The sequence below is a fragment of the Scomber scombrus genome, chromosome 7 (genome assembly GCF_963691925.1).
Source record: "Scomber scombrus chromosome 7, fScoSco1.1, whole genome shotgun sequence".
NCBI classification, from domain to species: domain Eukaryota; kingdom Metazoa; phylum Chordata; class Actinopteri; order Scombriformes; family Scombridae; genus Scomber; species Scomber scombrus.
The window spans coordinates 7,201,495-7,219,619 of NC_084976.1; the positions used below are offsets into that span (position 1 = coordinate 7,201,495).

At 41.0% G+C, this 18,125-nt stretch overlaps 1 protein-coding gene across 1 annotated transcript in view; it reads right to left on the bottom strand.

Moving 5' to 3' along the window:
• me1 (malic enzyme 1, NADP(+)-dependent, cytosolic) overlaps nucleotides 1–17,915 on the bottom strand; it is an 85,088-nt gene extending 67,173 nt beyond the window's left edge. Inside the window, exon 1 of the mRNA XM_062422175.1 lies at nucleotides 17,712–17,915. Within this exon, the coding sequence (XP_062278159.1) occupies nucleotides 17,712–17,840 (129 nt within the window). The 5' untranslated portion in view covers nucleotides 17,841–17,915. The remainder of the gene's footprint in view (nucleotides 1–17,711) is intronic.
• Between the last annotated feature and the right edge of the window lie 210 nt (nucleotides 17,916–18,125).

The window sequence follows — 18,125 nt, forward strand, 5'->3', positions numbered from 1 at the left end:
AGGGTAACGTGACCTGAGCTGTGTGTCAAAACCAGACCACATACTGATCTAACTAAAGTCTAACCAAGGTTTCATGCTGAGAAACGATGTGATGACTTTGTGTTGACCATGTACAGCAGAGTTGAGGATGTAACAAAGCATTTTGCATGACCACAAACTTTGAGCAAAACTGTTTTACCATTGTGCGTGTGCATGATCTGCAGTAGCAGAGTGCAGTATGCTGTACTACCAAATTATCACAATATATTCTTAAAATGTCAGCACACATGCACCATCATTTGTTTTCATCATTTGTCAACAAATACCATGGAGAGACCAAAGCCAACAATGGTAATAGTCTGTTTCTCAATACTCTCTGACTTTCATAACCTGTGTGTAGCACTCAGCCTCAAGCCCAATTCATTTCCACTTGATGTAAATCTTTAAAAATGCACATAAATAGTTTTATTTTAGTAAAATGTTAAAAGGAAAAAAATACTAAAAACAGCTGGTCACTGCAGTTTTTAGCAAATTTTACTGAGGCAGAGTACATTTGTGTGTTTTTGGGGACTATTTTTCACAGCGGATCAATACACATTTGGAGAACTAGTGAGTATTAATGGCAGCAGGATGGTGTATTTGAGATTAACTACAATACCAATATTCATTGTAATGAAGAATAATGTCACTCAGTGCAACAATGTGGCTCACTGATGTCTTTTTAATAGTTTTTAGATGACGGAACTCTGTGGCACGGAGCAATATGTTATATGAGGCTATGGATACACAAACAATTCTTAGTAACACAATCAATTCCTTGTTGGTTTTGGTCCGGTTATGAGATTTGTTTGTAATAAGGAATATACAGTATACCATAAGTACCTTTTAATTTGCTTGTTTTTTTTAGTGTGCTGCAGATAGACACCATTATCCCACATTGCAATGCCTGGTGGAGTTTGAAGAGCAACTCACAGCTCTGTATCATTTCTTATTACAATTTTGTAATAAAAGTGCATTCTTTTCTGAGAGAGAGAGAGAGAGAGAGAGAGAGAGAGAGAGAGAGAGAGAGAGAGAGAGAGAGAGAGAGAGAGAGAAAGAGAGATTAATTGAGATATATAATCTTAAGGATGTCTTTTATCATCATAAAACAGGTAGATTATAGATTTCCATATGAAATGTGATTCTACAACAACCTTAATAGCCACTTTGTGCTTTCTGTGGTCACTTACACAGCAATTTAAAAACACCGCTTATATATTTGTGTGTATTTAATTATAAGTAGTAAGTTACAAATTGTGACATAGGAAACAGTTATTGAGCATTGCTAAATTCAACTATTTACTACACTGCCTTTCTACATCTAACATTTCACTTCCCAACAGAGAATTCACCTTCTGTAGCCAGGCTGTCAGGTCCCTGGCATGAGCGGAGGTTAAGTCATTTGCTGAGGTTATTTTAGCAGAACGGCACCCTGGACCCTTCAGCCAGGATGTGACTTCACTAACCAACTCTGCTGCCAGTGTACTTGTCACTATTTTCACCTCAGTGTTGTCAAACAGTTGCCCATCGCTTCCCAGTGTAGCAGTGCTGATTTCCCCCCCCCCCCCTCTATAAATACACGTCCTTTACTATCAGTGCTGGCTGATCTGGTATCTGCTTGTGTTTAAGACAGGGACAACCATGAAAAATAGAATCATAAGTGTGTCTTTGCTTTGGAAATAGCTCAATCGGGGGTTCCTGTAAAAGCAGAGCCAGGAAAGCACATCAGATTATTTAGACGAGCAGGCGGAACAGTCAGGCTGACACACGGTTCGCACATGTTCGCCGAGTGTCCGTCAAAAAACGGGACAAAAACAAATGAGACCACGGGCGTTCCAGAAATGCTTGTAAATTTGGGAGAATATACACAATGTGTCAAAAAAAATCTGAAAAATCAATTGGCTTAGACGTTTAAATGAGTGCATTTCAGTCAAAGCACATCTGAGCGGACCAAACTTGGGACTGAACATCTGAGATATTCAGTTAAATAGTTTGAAGCAGCGATTTCACAGTGAAGGTCAGAGACGTGTGTGTTCATTTCTAAAGGAGGTGAAGCACTGACACGCATGGTAAAGACCAACAAAGAGACCTTCAAATGACCCCCGACACATTCCTCCATTACAAAACTCCACGCATGCCGAAGCATCATATGCTGACTGACCTCTGACCTTTGGCTTTCTGTTCAACACACGACAGGTGCAACAGTTTATCGTCCTTAAAAACCCACTCATCTGTCACCTCTCTACTTTTCAATTTGTCTTCATGACAATAGAGTATCTGAGCTAAAACTAACAAACTGCTTGGTGAAGAGGTTCTAACCATTTCATTAAGTCTGCCTTGTCGTAAAGAGTCTTTTCTCATTAAAAAGTACAAGTGATGTTTTGTTAAACGGTCCTAATTGTGCACAGAGAGTGAGCGGAGGTGTATCTGCCTGCAGGTGCAACATCAAAGAATGGAAAAGCCTGGTCTAAATTACATTGAATGTGCATGCCTCTTTTATTTGCACGTATAAGAGAAAGCCAGTGTGTGAATGTGTGAATGCGCGTGTTGACTTGGCTTGCTGAGGAGAACGTTAAACCGCTACCTTTAGGCCGGTCTACAGGGCGTTAAAGGGGAAGTTCCCTTCTGAATCTCCTTAACGACCCCGTGGCAAAGCAAAAGTTTGCTCGAGTGCCAGAAAGCCCTCTGCGTGAAAGGGAAGAGAGATGACATTCTTCTGTTTCTGCTCTCCATTTAACATCTTAAGAATTATGAGTGTGTCTACTAACAGCCATGACACACATGGGGATTTGGTCAAGTATTGCTTTTAAACCACAGGCCGCTGCAGGAACTTCAAGTTTTAGAAGTAATAACCTTTTTCTTTTGTTTTTTTAAAAAGCTCAGCATTCTGCTAATGGTTGCACAGATTTTTGGAGGGAAACGTAAGCAGGGTCAGGGTTAGGTAAAGTAGTGAGACAAAGGAAATGCTTGAAAATGAGCTTTGGGGTACTGTTAATAATCTCTTGATTATGTGGCTTTACGCATTTAAAAAAAAGTGTAGTATCAACCATCTTTTAGGATGACGTGATGTTATGTGTCAAGTGAGGTAAATATTACATTACCAGCTTTTATTATAAATTTGACCCATCTATGAAGTCATCCTGTTGGCATCTGTGATAATGCCAATATCTAAAGAATCAACAATATTGTGTCAGTCTATGTGTGGTTCACTCCACATGTTTAGATAATGAGAGTAATTTAAAATAACCATCTAAATATTGTTGTTCATTCAATATTTCTGCTCTTTGGTGGCCTATTACAAACTATAGTCCTTGTTTTTCCATCTAGTCGCTCTTCTATAATGACATACTGTAGTGTGCTGAATCCTGCAGCGGCTCATTATCTCCTATCTTTCTCCTCATCCTGTTAGTGGACCATCATCGCTCAGTGAAGGACAAGACTGCACACTGAGCCCAATAAACCTGCCAGAGGGAGAAACACCAGACCACCTGTATGAAGTACCAGACAAATGGCTCATTCAGTACAAGATGTGAGACAACGGTGCTGAGTCTCATCATCATCATCACCGAAGAAAAGCGAAGTGAAGAAAGTATAGACTGCTACTGTTACTGTACATGTTTAACCTGTATGTGATAAGGCTTGTACATTATTCCTGTTCCCATATTTGCACAGTAAATCATGGGCTAATGTTTCGAGCCAGTTAGTTTGCTAAAGGAAGGTTAGAATTTATGATCCATGTCTAATCTTTACATTCGCTATCTGTCCATCTGTCATAAAAAAAACACAGGAGAAATTGCAGGAATGTATAGAGCATGGATGTCACGGGAAACACACAAAGAGGCTGTAAATCATTTGAGGAGCAGAGCGGAAACAAATGCCTCGATGTTTAAACTGTTCGACGCCTCGTAGAAAACGCGGGTCAATGAGTTCAGCAAATATTTGAGAGCTATTTAGCACTAATTCTTGACCAGACTCCGACACGGTAGACGTCCGACACTGGCTAATCTCCATCTGCTTCTAAAGAGACGATAACGGTGAGGTTCAGCAAAAGGCTACATGCCAATAAATAGTTGAGGGTAAATGACCTGAAATGAAATAAAACAAGTCATTACAAGTTGTTATTGTACTAAACACAGTAAGATACAACATTAAACCTGCTGAATCAAATAAACATCACTTTAATGTGAGAATTTGGCGTATCTCTACACGTGAATCATGTTGTAATCATTTGTTTAATTAAAAGTGATTTTCCAGCTTGTAGTGGAAGAATTTGCTGTATCCTAACTTGTTTAACACTGAATATGAAGCTAAATGTTTGTTCAGACTCATTTTTCTGTCCATGTCAGCTCTAACAAACTGTATTCAGTGTAAAGCCATAGAGGGGCAGGTTGTCCTATTGTGCTCAAATCCTGTAGGTTCTTTCAGCAAAGGCCAGATGCCCCCCTCCCATCTGTTTCCTGCTAAATGGCAGCATAGGGTTCAAGAGGATTGCCCCGAGAATAAAGCCTGTTAAATCCATCCCTTCCTCTCAGGAGGAAGAGAAAGAGCACACATCAGCTCCCGTCCGTCTCTTCTCAGGATCTTACAGCCTGACTAAGCTTTTCCCAACGAATGCCTCCCGACAAATGTGCCGTGTGAGGCCCGCATGTGCACTCTCATTCCTAAACAAATTTGGTCATTAGCAGGCGCTCGAACTTTGTTCAGAGGGAACGCATTAATCAAAAGATAGCAAATGTTTTCTCAATCAACATGCTGCACTGTGCTCATAATGTTTTCAGACGGAGAACTGAGAAATAGCTTGCAAACAAATTGAGGATTTATCAAGGGAGAATTAGAGCTGTGTGTGCTGTTAACTTAATTTTATGTGTTTGGTTTGGAGAAAGAGCTCGAGCCCTTTATCTCAATCAAACACTGAAGTGTCTTCCTCTTGTTAAAAATGCCACTGACCTCTATTTGTAAGCCTACAAGGGCCTGAGCTTGCATTGGTTTATATTAGCTAACTGCTTTGGTGTAGACAAGGTTACTTTTTTGGCTAACGTGGGACTCAGCACTTGATACGATATAGCAGTAGTTAGCAGTTATGCCCAGTGCTCCATTAGTGAATTGTGAAAAAAAGGTGAATAGTGTGTAAATCTAGACCTGAGTAATCACAGGTACAGGACAGAAAGCAGCGCTAACAGACAAAAAGGAGAGGTTCTCCAAGGAAAACATGACAATTATCAAACTGATGAAAACCTTAAAGGCCATAGCATAAAAAAAAACGTGTTAATATCAGTGTGCTGAGTTACACTAGCAAGGAAAACTGCTGCTAACACAGACAAAAGTAGATAAATGATACTCTTTCATAAAGGGAATATCCAATGAAATGCCACTAAGTTATTTTTTGTTATGTTATTGCTGATACATAGAAAATCCACAATAATTTATCGTAAAGACTGAGATGCTGATTGAAAGAAAACGTTCTGTGTTGACCATGATGGCTTACTGAAATGTAGTAGGAATCTGTGTTTTATGACTCCTCCTGTGTGTGTGTGTGTGTGTGTGTGTGTGTGTGTGTGTGTGTGTGTGTGTGTGTGTGTGTGTGTGTGTGTGTGTGTGTGTGTGTGTAGTAACCTGATGTATTTAGCAGTAAGGAGATATTTTTGTTTGTACCCGATAATATTATTTTGTGTAGAAGCAGCACTGCTATAGGTATAGGTTTGTCATGTTTTGACTATATGTTTGCAGCACGTATTGATGTACTTTAGATATATTTATATATTATATATATTTATAACTTTTTCTTACTTTTCATCACTTTTTGAACTTGTGACTTAAAATGCCTTAAAAAGAAGGCAAGAAGTCAGGGTATACACAGTATAATGGGGAAAATAACTAAAGAAGCAATTTTGGCATAACAAGAAATAAAGACTCTACAAATGTCACTTCACTCGCATCTATTACAAAGCTTCATGATAAACTACAACTCATCTCTTGTCCAAATCTGCCATTAGAGAGCAGAAAGGAATTCATCCTCTAATTTACTCCTCGCTTTCATGAGTCACGTTAACCGAACCGGCCTACCAGCACCAACCTCCGAACACTGACCAAAAAGGAGCGTCTTGAATTCCTTATCCTGAGCAAATATTCGAGCCCAGGGCTCCTTAAATCAGGAGGTGTCAACTTGTGAATGTACAGACACGCTTGTTGCTCAAACAGCCCTGAAAACCGAGCCTCTGTTGACTTAGGGAGGGCGGCCTGGAGCGGATGGAGGAGGTAGTGGACATGTAGGAGTCCTCAAAAGCAGCCGATTCCCTCTTGAGGCAGCCTTTTCATTCTCAACAGTCCAGGTCCCTTAGGAGCCTGAGTGCTGCTGGGAAAGTGTCCAAGCCTGTGAAGAAAATCAGCAACTCTGTGGAGCTTTGAGTCCTACCATTGACTCACTTTAGGCCAGTGTCGCTTCACATCATCAGGTTTGTTTAGCGTATCCCTCGACAATTTCCATTCTGTTTCTATGGAGCAACAATACTGCAAGACGTGTGAAATCAAAATAACTAAAAAGGTAACACAAAGTCCTTTTCACTAACATGAGTACGTAAAAAATGAGCTAACTAAAGCAGTAATGACGAGACATTAATCTTTACTTGCACGATGAAGTCTCCTCTGGCTGAACTGTTTTAATAGCGCAGGAAATCTCCAATTAATCTTTTTGTGTTCTCCCAAGAAAGCCAATCCAATTTCAGGAGCTGCCTCAACATAATAGTCTAATGCTGGAGTCAGTACCCAGGACGAGGATATTTCACAGGAGACGGAAAAACAGCTCCCGTTTTCTGTCCTCCCCACTCGCCCTCTGTGACATCAGTAAAGGAGGTGCAGCATCAGGACTGGGACCTGAACGTGTCACACTGATGAAACGGTCGGGGAGCGAGTGGTCCTTTAAGGTTGTTGGGGCGCGGTTCCAATTGTGACATATTTGAATGAAGAATGGGATTGCTACTGTTGTGTTGCGTGTGTATAAATGTCAGTGATTACAGAAATGTGCCACAACTAATAAAAAAGCGCTACCTAAAATCTTTGTGTGTTGAAGGTCGTAGGCTACTTTTCTCTGCCCGATGTTTGGCTTTTTTCCTGGTGGTCCAACTGGTTGACACAGCACGCCAAAAACAACTGGAACTGAAGCAGATCATTTTAAGCCAAAGAAATGTTGCCAGATTGGACGATTTTCCGCCCCAATTGCTGCTTCCTTATTAGATAACATTACCACCTGAAGGTAAAATGATATACAGATACTGCTAAAATGTACACAGACTGTGGTGATATCTGTAAAGTGAAAGCAGTTGCTAGGTGACGAAAGATACTAGCCTAGCCGCTAGCCTCTGCTACATTGTACCACGCATACTCATGGCCATATACATAAAGCTACCTCGCACATATAGCCCTACCTGATGGAAAAGTCACACCACGCCACTGTTATAGGCCCCACTGAAGTGTGTTTCACTGTTGTCACTGCAAGTTTCTCTGATGACAGCAATGTCTGCCGTCCAGATGACCTACTACATGGCAGCTGGCCCAATGACTGTAACCAGACAGTAAAAAAGAGCGCATCTCTTCACAAAGCAAACATCTCTGCTGATGAATAGCAGGAAAAAGGCCGCAACGCTCCGTGGTAAAGGCACAATTCTTCACTTAAGAGAGAAAAAGCCATAAAGTTTGTTTTTAACTGGCTTGTTTGTGTTAGATCTGTTGGTGATAAGAGTAGAGTTAGGACACGGCTGATGGTTGTGTTTTTTTAAACCTGTAAAATGAGATGAATTGAAGGACGGGTTCACAATTTTTCAAGTCTGTCTTAAAACAACAGTCAGGAGCCCGAAGGAACATTGAAAGCTGTTTTTCTTGCTGTAATCATTCCTCCTGTTCATACTGACCTTTAGAAGATCCTTTCATATTGCACTTACAGTGTAAGTGATGGGGGACAAAATCCACAGTCCTCCCTCTGTGCAAAATAATTATTCAAAAGTTGATCTGATATGAAGCTTCAGCCGTCCAAATGATTGACTCATTTGGACGGCTGATATCTTTCAACGTTAGTCTTTTTAGTGCCAAAGTCCCTCTTTTTGTTACTATACTTCCACCACAGCACAACAGGGAAACACTAAGAGGGAATTTGATGCTAAAAAGTCTGTAAATGTAGCAGATTTCTACTTGATATGACTAATTCAGACTGCTATGAAGACTCATATAAGCTTGAAATAAAATTTTAGATGCATTGTTACACAGTGTAACTATTGACACCTGACTGCTATTTTAAGATGGACTTGAAGATTTGGGAAACTATCCTTTAAAAGGCCAAGTCACAGCAGAAAGATGGAAAACAAAAATGAATCAACATATCTTGTGCAAAATATGTGGTTCAAGAAACTAGCATAGAGTAAAACTGGTAGACAACTGTGCAGACCATTCTTCTTAAGTGGAGTAGTTTATACTCTGACAGAGGAGGTTATTAAATAAATGTGAATGATGCGACAGTAGCTTCCTGCTTTTTTCGACTCTCTGCCTCCGTTTTCTCAAAGGTTAGCACTGTCAAGATGGTTTTCTATTGGTCAGTGGTGCAAATTTACATGTCGAAGTTCACCAAAGTTGAACTTGACACAAAAAGCAGTGAGGATTAACTTTGCACCAGCGAGCAAATCCATTGGGCAACACAATAAATAAATGTCACATTCATTTACTTCAGAAGAAGACATTTTGCCAATTTAAACACTGGCGTGGCCATTAGCCTTTTCACAGACAGATCTATGTCTCTTTTATCACATTAAATCCATTCATTCTAACCTCCTTCTTTTTGTGAGGCTGCAACAACACAAAACATGTCCATCAACACAGGATCAGTCAAACTGATAGCCATCCCTCTGACCTCAGGAAAACCATTTGTACATAATGCTCATACGCATGTTGTAGAAAGCTGAAACAAAATACCGCCTTAAATTCTTGCTGCTGTATCTTTCTTAAAAACAGAGCTGAGACTTCCGTGGCTCTAATATTAAAAGACAAAAGCAGCATTGAGGAGAAAAAGACAGGAGGGGTTGAAAGAGATGGGATGCTTGAGAAGAGCTTCATAGTGAGGTGATGAGGCTCGACTGTCTCCGTCTCTCTGTCTGGGACAGGCTAATGGCTTCTCCGTTGTCCTCACATGAATGAGGACTAACTTTCAAAAAAACCCACAAAATCGGAGCTGAGGAGGTGGAACCATTTGGATGGGATTGCTTCTGAATAAACAGCATCTGAAGTGTGTGTGTGTGTGTGTGTGTGTGTGTGTGTGTGTGCAGAGACGGTTGAATTGACTGTCTGATCATATTACGCTCAAGTATATTTAGCCCAGCCTCCAAGAAAACACTGATAAAATCACTTATGTGTCTGTAGGTTAACGAGCCATTTGTTATGAGCATGTCACGCTATGTATTTGTGTATATGTGAGCTTGTGTATGTGTGTGTGTGTGTGTGTGTGTAAAGCTCGGGTTCGCAGGTTGGTTACTGAAGGGGAACGAGGGTGCACTTTCTTTATGTCTGTCTGGCCGATTCACTCCAGTCCTTCAGTGGAATGTCTGGTCACCAGCAATGCGTGCGGTCGACCTGAAACACCTGGCCACACCTGGGACAACCCACACACACACACACATTCATATACTGTACCCACATTTCCATGGAGCTCTGCGGTCCACCTAGTGAGGGGGATTGACAAGTGCAGCTGCTCTGCATGAAGCCTGAACAGAGAGACGTTTGTGCCGTTTTTTGCCGCTCAGTTAAACGAAGGCTTGTAATCTGACTGTCAACATCATCCAGTTTAACCTCACATAACTACTGTCATCCACCTCTAAATAGCCTGTAATACACATACACACACACACACACACACATACTGACATTCCCACATTGTTTCTACCTGGACCAGAGACAATGCAGTGAGGTCAGAGTCACTTCCATGTAATGTGGGTATCAAATTATATTAAAATCTATTAAAAGGTGGTGATTTGGGTGCTGTTGTGGTCGTGCTGCGATAGATGCGTTGTGCTGGTATAGTTTGTCTATTAGACGAAAAGAGTAATACCATTCTCATGTCTGTACACTAAATATGAAGCTAGAATGTTTACTCTAGGGTAAAATCTAGAATAGTACGAAGCAGAGCAGCCTAGCTTAGCTCTGTCCACAATAATAAAAAAAAAATCTCTTTAAAGCACCTCTAAATGTCACAAATTAACATGTAACAGTTTGTTTAAAGTGTACAAGAACTGAAATGTAAAATTGTTAATTGGTGTGAGTGCTGCAAACCAAGCACCTACCAAAGACAGAGGTGAGCTACCTGTTTCTCAAAGCTTTCAGTTTTAATGCTAAGCTAAGCTAAACTAATCTAATCTAAGCTAATCGCCTTCTGGATCTTCATATCTATCATACACACAGCAGTATCAACCTTTGCATGTATATCTTGGCAAAAAAGCTAAGAAGCATATTTCCCAAAACATTGAAGCAGTCCTTTGAGGAGTCCTGGGATAAAACTTGACATTTGTCAAAAATTAACACCAATGCAGTGCCAGATATTGTCACGTCACCTCAGACTTATGACATGAAGTTATTTTAAAAACATTTCTCTAACACAAACATCCATCAGAGGGTTTTTCCCACAATGTGAAATGTGGATGGTTTGATGAATAGGGGAGCTGAAAGTCAAGAGTGTGATTCATTTAGAAAGACTTCCAAAAGGTCCGTGGGAACCTTGGCTATAGCACAAACAGACCATCACCAACATGAGAACTTTCAGAGCAAAGCCTTTAAAGATGTGACTGTGCAGAAAACAAACTTTTTTCCCTGGTGTCATGCTGGCGTGACTCAGCAGGAGTCCAAGTTCCAGACTCAGTTTGCACTGGTTAAAGTCAGCGCCAGGTCATCAAGATGGTTTGAGTCCACTTCACCTTTTACCAATTGTTACCTAATTGTATTAAAGTGCATTCATTTCTCTAAAAGCCTTATCAGACTTCACCAGTGACACAGAATGACTGGAGCACATTATGTCTTACATCAGAAACTCATAAGATCAGCCAACAAAGCATAACACATACCCAAAGGCAAAGATTCCGAGATCCACACAGAAATATTTCCATTGGAAGTGAAAGCTTGGCATATTTACTGCCTGTTTGTTTGTCGCTGGATTTATTTATGTTGGTCTTGGTTAAAGGAAAATGCAAATCTGGTGAAGGGGGAAAAAAACTCTGGGGGCAAATGTCACTCAGTGTAGAATCCAAACCAGACTAGCTCTAACATGAGAGTCTAATGACTTCCAGTTGCTACAGAGGGTTATCAGGACTGTCGCCATTTGGCATACCAGCACATCCCCAGCGACCATTCAGATACACTGCTGTTCAAGGTTCATGGTTCATGGTATCTTTATTATCCCAATTGTTGGGGCAATTTGATTCACAGCCAGCAGTAATGCACTGATATCAAACACAGCAAATGAATAGAATAAGAAATGCCAAATACAAATTACAGTTTCAGAGTGCCATTTACGAGGCTGACAGCAGCAGGAATAAATGACCTCTTGAACCTGTTTGTTCTGCATCGTGGCAGATCGTATCTGCGCCATGATGGTCGCAAGATGAAGTCACACCACAAGGGATGGCTCGGATCAGCAAAGATTGATTGGGCTTTCTTCAAAGACCTGACCTCGTACAGGTCATGGAAGTCATTCAAGGATGTACCACTTTCACAATACCCAGAGCAGGAGGAAAAGGCCCATCATCATGTCTCAGTTCATATGCAGATCAGTGCAAAAATTGGTTAGTAATGATGATAAAAACAGGACAGACAGGATACAGTTCTAAAACTGATTAAAAACAGTTAAAAACTACAGTTTTTCAATTGCAGTCTGCACACTTTCACACACTGCTGCTGAGTGTCGCCATGGCCAGCGCCACTTAGCACATGTGATGTATCAGTAAGTTCAGCACTCGCCAAGAACACAGATCCTTAATTGGAGTCTTTCATCTAACAGTCCCTCTTGCAATGTAATTTGCTTCATTCAACATTTGTAGGCTCAAATGACAAATCATTTTAATGATTTTAAAAAACCTCAATAAATTAATCAAGGCAATCAATTTGAGATTTCTTGGGATTTAGTGTTAAAAAGTGTGAATGACAGCACCATCTCTCACTTAGGGGCATTCTGTTTTTGAACACAAGTGAGTCTGTGAGTCTATTATTCACTATTCTAAAGGTTTTTCTAACATTTTCTGTGCTAACAAGTAGAACAGTTGCTGTGAAACTGTAAAGGAGGATAACAAACAGACAGTAGCTCATTCTCTGTAACCTCTTTGACTGACTGCACTTGTTGCACCTACCCTCGCCTACAGTACAGAGCCAGTGAATGGGCATCTGTTGGCCGTCGACACACCGGCCGCTCAGTTCAGTGTTTGAGGTGAAACAGCATCCCTGATTGGGTGCTAAGAGCGTTTTTAAGAGAGGTTTGTTGTTGTTGTTGTTTTTCGAGGCCTCGGCAGGCGGAACCAGCGTCAGAGAGCCGCACTGAGGGCCGGGATTCACACAGATGCCTCATTAATGTGTGATCAAGCGGAGAGACAGAGGACGTCTGTGGAGCGTGGCCAGCGCTCTCGTCCCAGCCACAGAGAAGCCTTTCTACAACGCGCACCCCACTTCATCTCTTTATTGCAGTGCAAGCACACACAAAACACACCTATAATATCCGGTTCCACCTCTCTGGAGAGGGAGGAGGCTGGTGTTAATCAAAGAGGAAGGTGAAGCTGTGTGCGCATACATCTGCCGTGCATGTAAATGTAGGTGTGTGTGGAGAGATTAAAAGGAAATCGCAGCCTGTGGATGTGAGGACAGGCTGCTTTCAGCGCTGCGTCCCCTCAGCATCAATTAGCAGGTTGTGCTGTGACTGGCTCCTGTTAGAGGTGAAGTGGGCCAGCTGAGGGAGGTAAACACACCTCATCCCCAGGGCTCGCTCAAATCAGAAGGAGGGCAACAATGTGCCACTGCCTGCGCTACAGAGCCCGCCTGTGCCTGGCCACTAACATGCTTTAGCAGTCATTTCCTACCTTCTTCTCCAATTTCCTCGCCCCCGGTTCATGCGCAGGGTTGACAGTGGACGGTTCACCTGGCTGCATAAGAAACCCCTTTTTTTCCTGCCATTACTCTAACCTGTGTGTTTGAGGGAGCCTGTGTTTTGGGTCACTTTAGACGACTGATGAGAGGGCCAGGTTGATCAGACAGAGCCACCAGCCAAAACATCTGTTTTTTGCAGGGTATTTTTACAGTTGGCATGAGCTAAGCTTTTATTTTTGTCATATTAAATCAAATGTAATAAGGAAAAAAACTCACTATTTTCCTTTTGTAAAGCACTGAGGTCATGGTTTTAAAGAATTCCCCCTCATATTTCCTTTCCTGACCGAACAAACAAGTACAAACTGTCAGAGCAGGCTCCTCAGATCCTCGCCTCCTCCGAAGGTTTTGAAGCCCAGTTCTTGTACTCGTGTAATTAATCTTATTAAACTCCCACTTTTATTCCAAAACAACATAACAACACAAATTGTGAGCTCGTTAGGACGGCCAACTTTAAAATGAGATGAGAAGCCGCCTCGTAAAAGCGAAGAACAAAAGGCGTGCTGCTCTTGTAACGTTCACTCTTAACACCACTCGCGAAAAAAGAAAAAAGACGACGGAAACAGAGAAAATGAGAAGAGAAAGAGAGAACACAGAGAGTCGATGGTTTTAAAAATCAAAATAAAAGGACGCCAAAAGACTTGATTTGAATGTCTGAGGTCCAGCTAATGACAGACCTTTATTAAAGTAGACAAAACATAGTGTAACATTCAAGTGGTAAACCGGTCATGCTTCCACATGAATTTAGGTCAGCCTATCTCGCAGTCTTTAAGAGCCCTCTTGTACACTGGCTCCATTCAGGTCCCTGAGGTGTAAATTGAAACGTAAACAAACAGGGCCAGGTTTAAGCACTGAAGCTATAGTCCTTCAGATTGACCTCAACTACAAACAACCGTCCTCATAGTCTGAAGAGAGACTATTTCACATCAGATCAGTTAAGCAAATATGGATGGAAAATGCTGTCTGAACAATTTCTCTACCTACAAAAAATTTGAAGGATAGTGGAAAAATTACATAATGGAACTGGATTTACCAGATGACAGACAAGAGGTTTCTTTGGTGTGCATCACAGACAGACACCAAACAAGAATTACAACACACATCAGATGGAGAGACCTGTTAGGCGCTGCATTTAGTGGTTGCATCAGGTTGTGCAAAGTCTGCAGGGTGTGCCATTGTTAAATAAACTGTGAGATCAAAGCATAACTGCAGGTTAGTGTGTATTTACATCAGAACCGCATTCCCCATAAATGCTGTTGCTCTATTTGTTCTATTTCTGCTGCAACAACAGAAGCTCCATCTGAGTTGTACCTAAATTAGGCCTGTCAAAATAATTATCGACTTATCGTGTGCCTTGATCATTTTTTGACTTCAACATTGCCACACTTCACATTACAGCAGCAGCTAAGAGACTATTCATCCTCCATTCTTCACTGCAAGCGGCGCCGCTTATATGGAATTAAAGGTAAATAACTCTGTCCCTGCCCATAATGGCAGTCTGTGTTTTTACAGAAGCGTAGCACACACTCTCCAATCCCACCCCTCACTCCCTTTGCATTATTATGCTATTATATTATCATTATATCAGTGGTATAAAATGATCTTCAAATGACGATAATATTGTTTATCATGATTATTTCTGAGACAATATATCGTCCAACAAAAGAAGTTATCGTGACAGGCCTAACCCAAATTAAATCAGCTGACACAACATGAAATGTAATATGGAGGTGTCTGTTTTATCAATTTGATTTTTTTGTTTTCCTAAATTGGAGCACCTTTGTAGCCACATAAAGGCATCGTCTGTGGTTCAATTCAGGCAAAGGACCTTTGCTGCAGGTCAACGCCCCCTCCCTGTTTCCTGTTGGCCTCTATGCCATCCACTGTGAAATAAAGGCAAATAAGCCCTAAAATAAATCTTTAAAAAATAAAAAAAAAAATCTAAAATTAATGATTTGCAAATGTTTTAATTCTGCATCATCATTTTAGGGTTAGTGTAGTCAAAAAGTTAAAAAGTCTCTGTACAAATGAATGGGTGACAGGTGCATTGGAAAGCACAACTTTAATACAAATGAGAAAAACATCTCCTTTACGTGTTTTGTCAGAACAACAGAAACACTGTAAACTAATAAATATTTCAACAGTAAGCAAGACAGTTTTCCCTCATTTTTATTCAGGTTTAGAATTAAAAAGAAAGATAAACCTGGTGGACGACAACATATGACCTTACTAGGGCCCGACTGATACTGGATTTTTGGGGTCGATGCCGATACCAATATGAGGGAGAAAAAAAATTCAGAGAATATATTCCGATCGATATATATCAGCCAATAATGTTATGTATAGAATATTACATAAAATGCACATTTTTTGCAATGTGGTTATCAAACACAAAGATATGGAGGTAGGATATTTTACAGTTTAACTATAAACTGTAACAATTGTATAAAATGACATCAGACATCAGTAAACTTCACTGGGAATTTAATAATTATAAATGACTAAAAATGAAACATATACAACAACAAAAACATGTATATTAAGCTTGAATTAAGTCAATTTATTAATCAAATATACATAAAATGCTGCCTATATAACTTTACAAAATATCAGTGCATATCGACATATATGCCGATAAAAATATATCTGTGACAGGCCGATATCGGCTGACCAATATATCGGTCTGGCTCTAGACATCACTCTCTCTCTCTCTGAATACATCTGGGTAACAACGGTAACCCTAATTTGTTCTTATTAGCCATACAGCATCTGCGTACACGCCTCTCCTCACTCCCAACACTATACGCACTTAAATTCATGAAAACAAAAACACACAGGGTCCATTTGCAACATGCGGTGGACTCAGGAGTCGAGTCATTAACTTCCCTTAACAAAGAGGGCTCTGTGTGGCCACCAGCTTGCCACCACTCACCCCACATACTCTGTCCTGTCTCAACTCCACTATCTCACTTATCAGCTCAGTGTTGACACCGCCCTGCCTGCCAGCTCCATCAGCTGTGTTTAAAAACTGCAACTTTTATCAGACTGGAACAGCTCTTACAATAAAAACTGTGCTTGACTGGACACTGGACAAACATTTGAACAGGTGATGGAGAAACAAGTGGGGACATAAAAACAAAAATGGTAGGTTCTGTAACACTTGTGTTTAGAATAAGCTGTAGATAAACCAGTGATAGACTTGTTTTTCTTCAGTGTAGAAAAATTAAAGAAAAGGATGTAAGTGAAACAACCTTTTGCAAGTCAGAGAGCAGAAAACAGCTCAGAGGTGGAAAAAAGACCATACAAGTGTTCTAAAATTAGCCTGATTTTGCCTAATAGCGTCAGGCCACACTCACTGTTTTCAGGCCCCATTTGACGCAAGAGTGACCCTGCTTGAATTTAGCCTTTTTTTTTATGGTCAGCACCATGGACAGAGACCTAGACCCTGTCACCGCAGGCTGGACCGGTGACCTCTGGGGGCCCCATCCCTCCACACAAACCAGTAGAAAACACTGGAAAAGCTCAAAAGCTGCCAGAGGCTCTTTTGTAATAGATGCGTTTACAGAACGGAGGGGGGAGAAAATACATTAGCTTTATACAACAGCAAAGTCTGGGCAAAGGAAACACATTAGAAATCCCAGCAGACCACAGTAATGTGCTTTGTCCCAAAATATGCAAAGTCACCCCCACAAGGAAGCTGCTCAGCATTTGTTGGATGCATGATTAAGCAACTTCCCCCACTTGTTCCTCATTTTCCAGAAAATAAAGTGAAAACGAACAAGCTTAATCTGGAATATTTAAAAAGTTCATGGGGGCAGTGGTGATTTTATCTTACTTGACATGATATCAGCTTCCACAGAGAGCTCCCAGCAGCTTGTCAGAATATGCTGAATCACATGTTGCTGTGCTTGTGGACAGGAAGAAGGGCCTGACTCTCCATTCATTAATAATGCACAGCAACTACACAGTCAGCTACAGTCTTACACTAACAAAAGCTCCCCTCTGTGTGCCAGTAGCGTTTGGTCTCTTTAAGTCTAAATATAACCACGTCTAAAGCTGATACCTAAACCTCCTGGCTAATGTTGCGTTCACATGCTCATCGTCACTTCCGCACACTGCTGTTGATATGTCAAAAAGTAAACTTGTGTATTAAATAGCGGTTGTGCTAACATATATTTTGGTAGTTGCTACTTATGTAATGAGTTGAAAAGTAGCGTTGCTGAACTGGAAACGACATGAAATACATTAGCAAGTCATAGGCTAGCATAAGTCTCTAACATTAGAACTACAGTTGGGAGAAAGTTGTGGTGTGGCTTTAACTCATGACGAGTCCACAGAGCTCAGCAATCTCTTAAAAACAAGCTAATTCTTGTACATTTTACAATAGCAGAAAATATCCATATTTCCATGTTCGTGTTTACACCGTGGTCCAGGTGGAAATACTCATATTTCCTACAGCCCCCGAAGGCAGCAGCTAGCTTGTCAGCTTTGCCGTTCATAGAAACAAATTGAAACTCTCACAACGCCATGACAACACTTACCTTGTTGAGATGGGGGTTTCGGGTAACATCGTAGCCCCTCTTCTTAGTGTAAACGAAGGCTTTTCTTTTGCTTTCGGACTTGTGCATCTCCGTCTCCACCGACTCCCGTCTGACCAGACCGTGTGCCATGTTGTTGCCTCTTTAAACAGAGCGACGGTGAACTGTTGTGAACTCAACAAGTGGATGCGCAGGTCTGAGCACAGATCTGACCGCACGTCCGTCTAAACACTCAGTATTTAAGAAGAGCTGCGGGCTCCTTATCAATCAGCCTGTTTTATTGTTCCCATCAATTAACTGGAGGAATTAACATGAGCAAAGTCACTGCGGGTACAGTCACCTGCTAACAGGTGGAAGTGGTGATAAATAGGGGTATATTTAGGAGCTGCTACACTAACCTAAATACATAATGCTTTA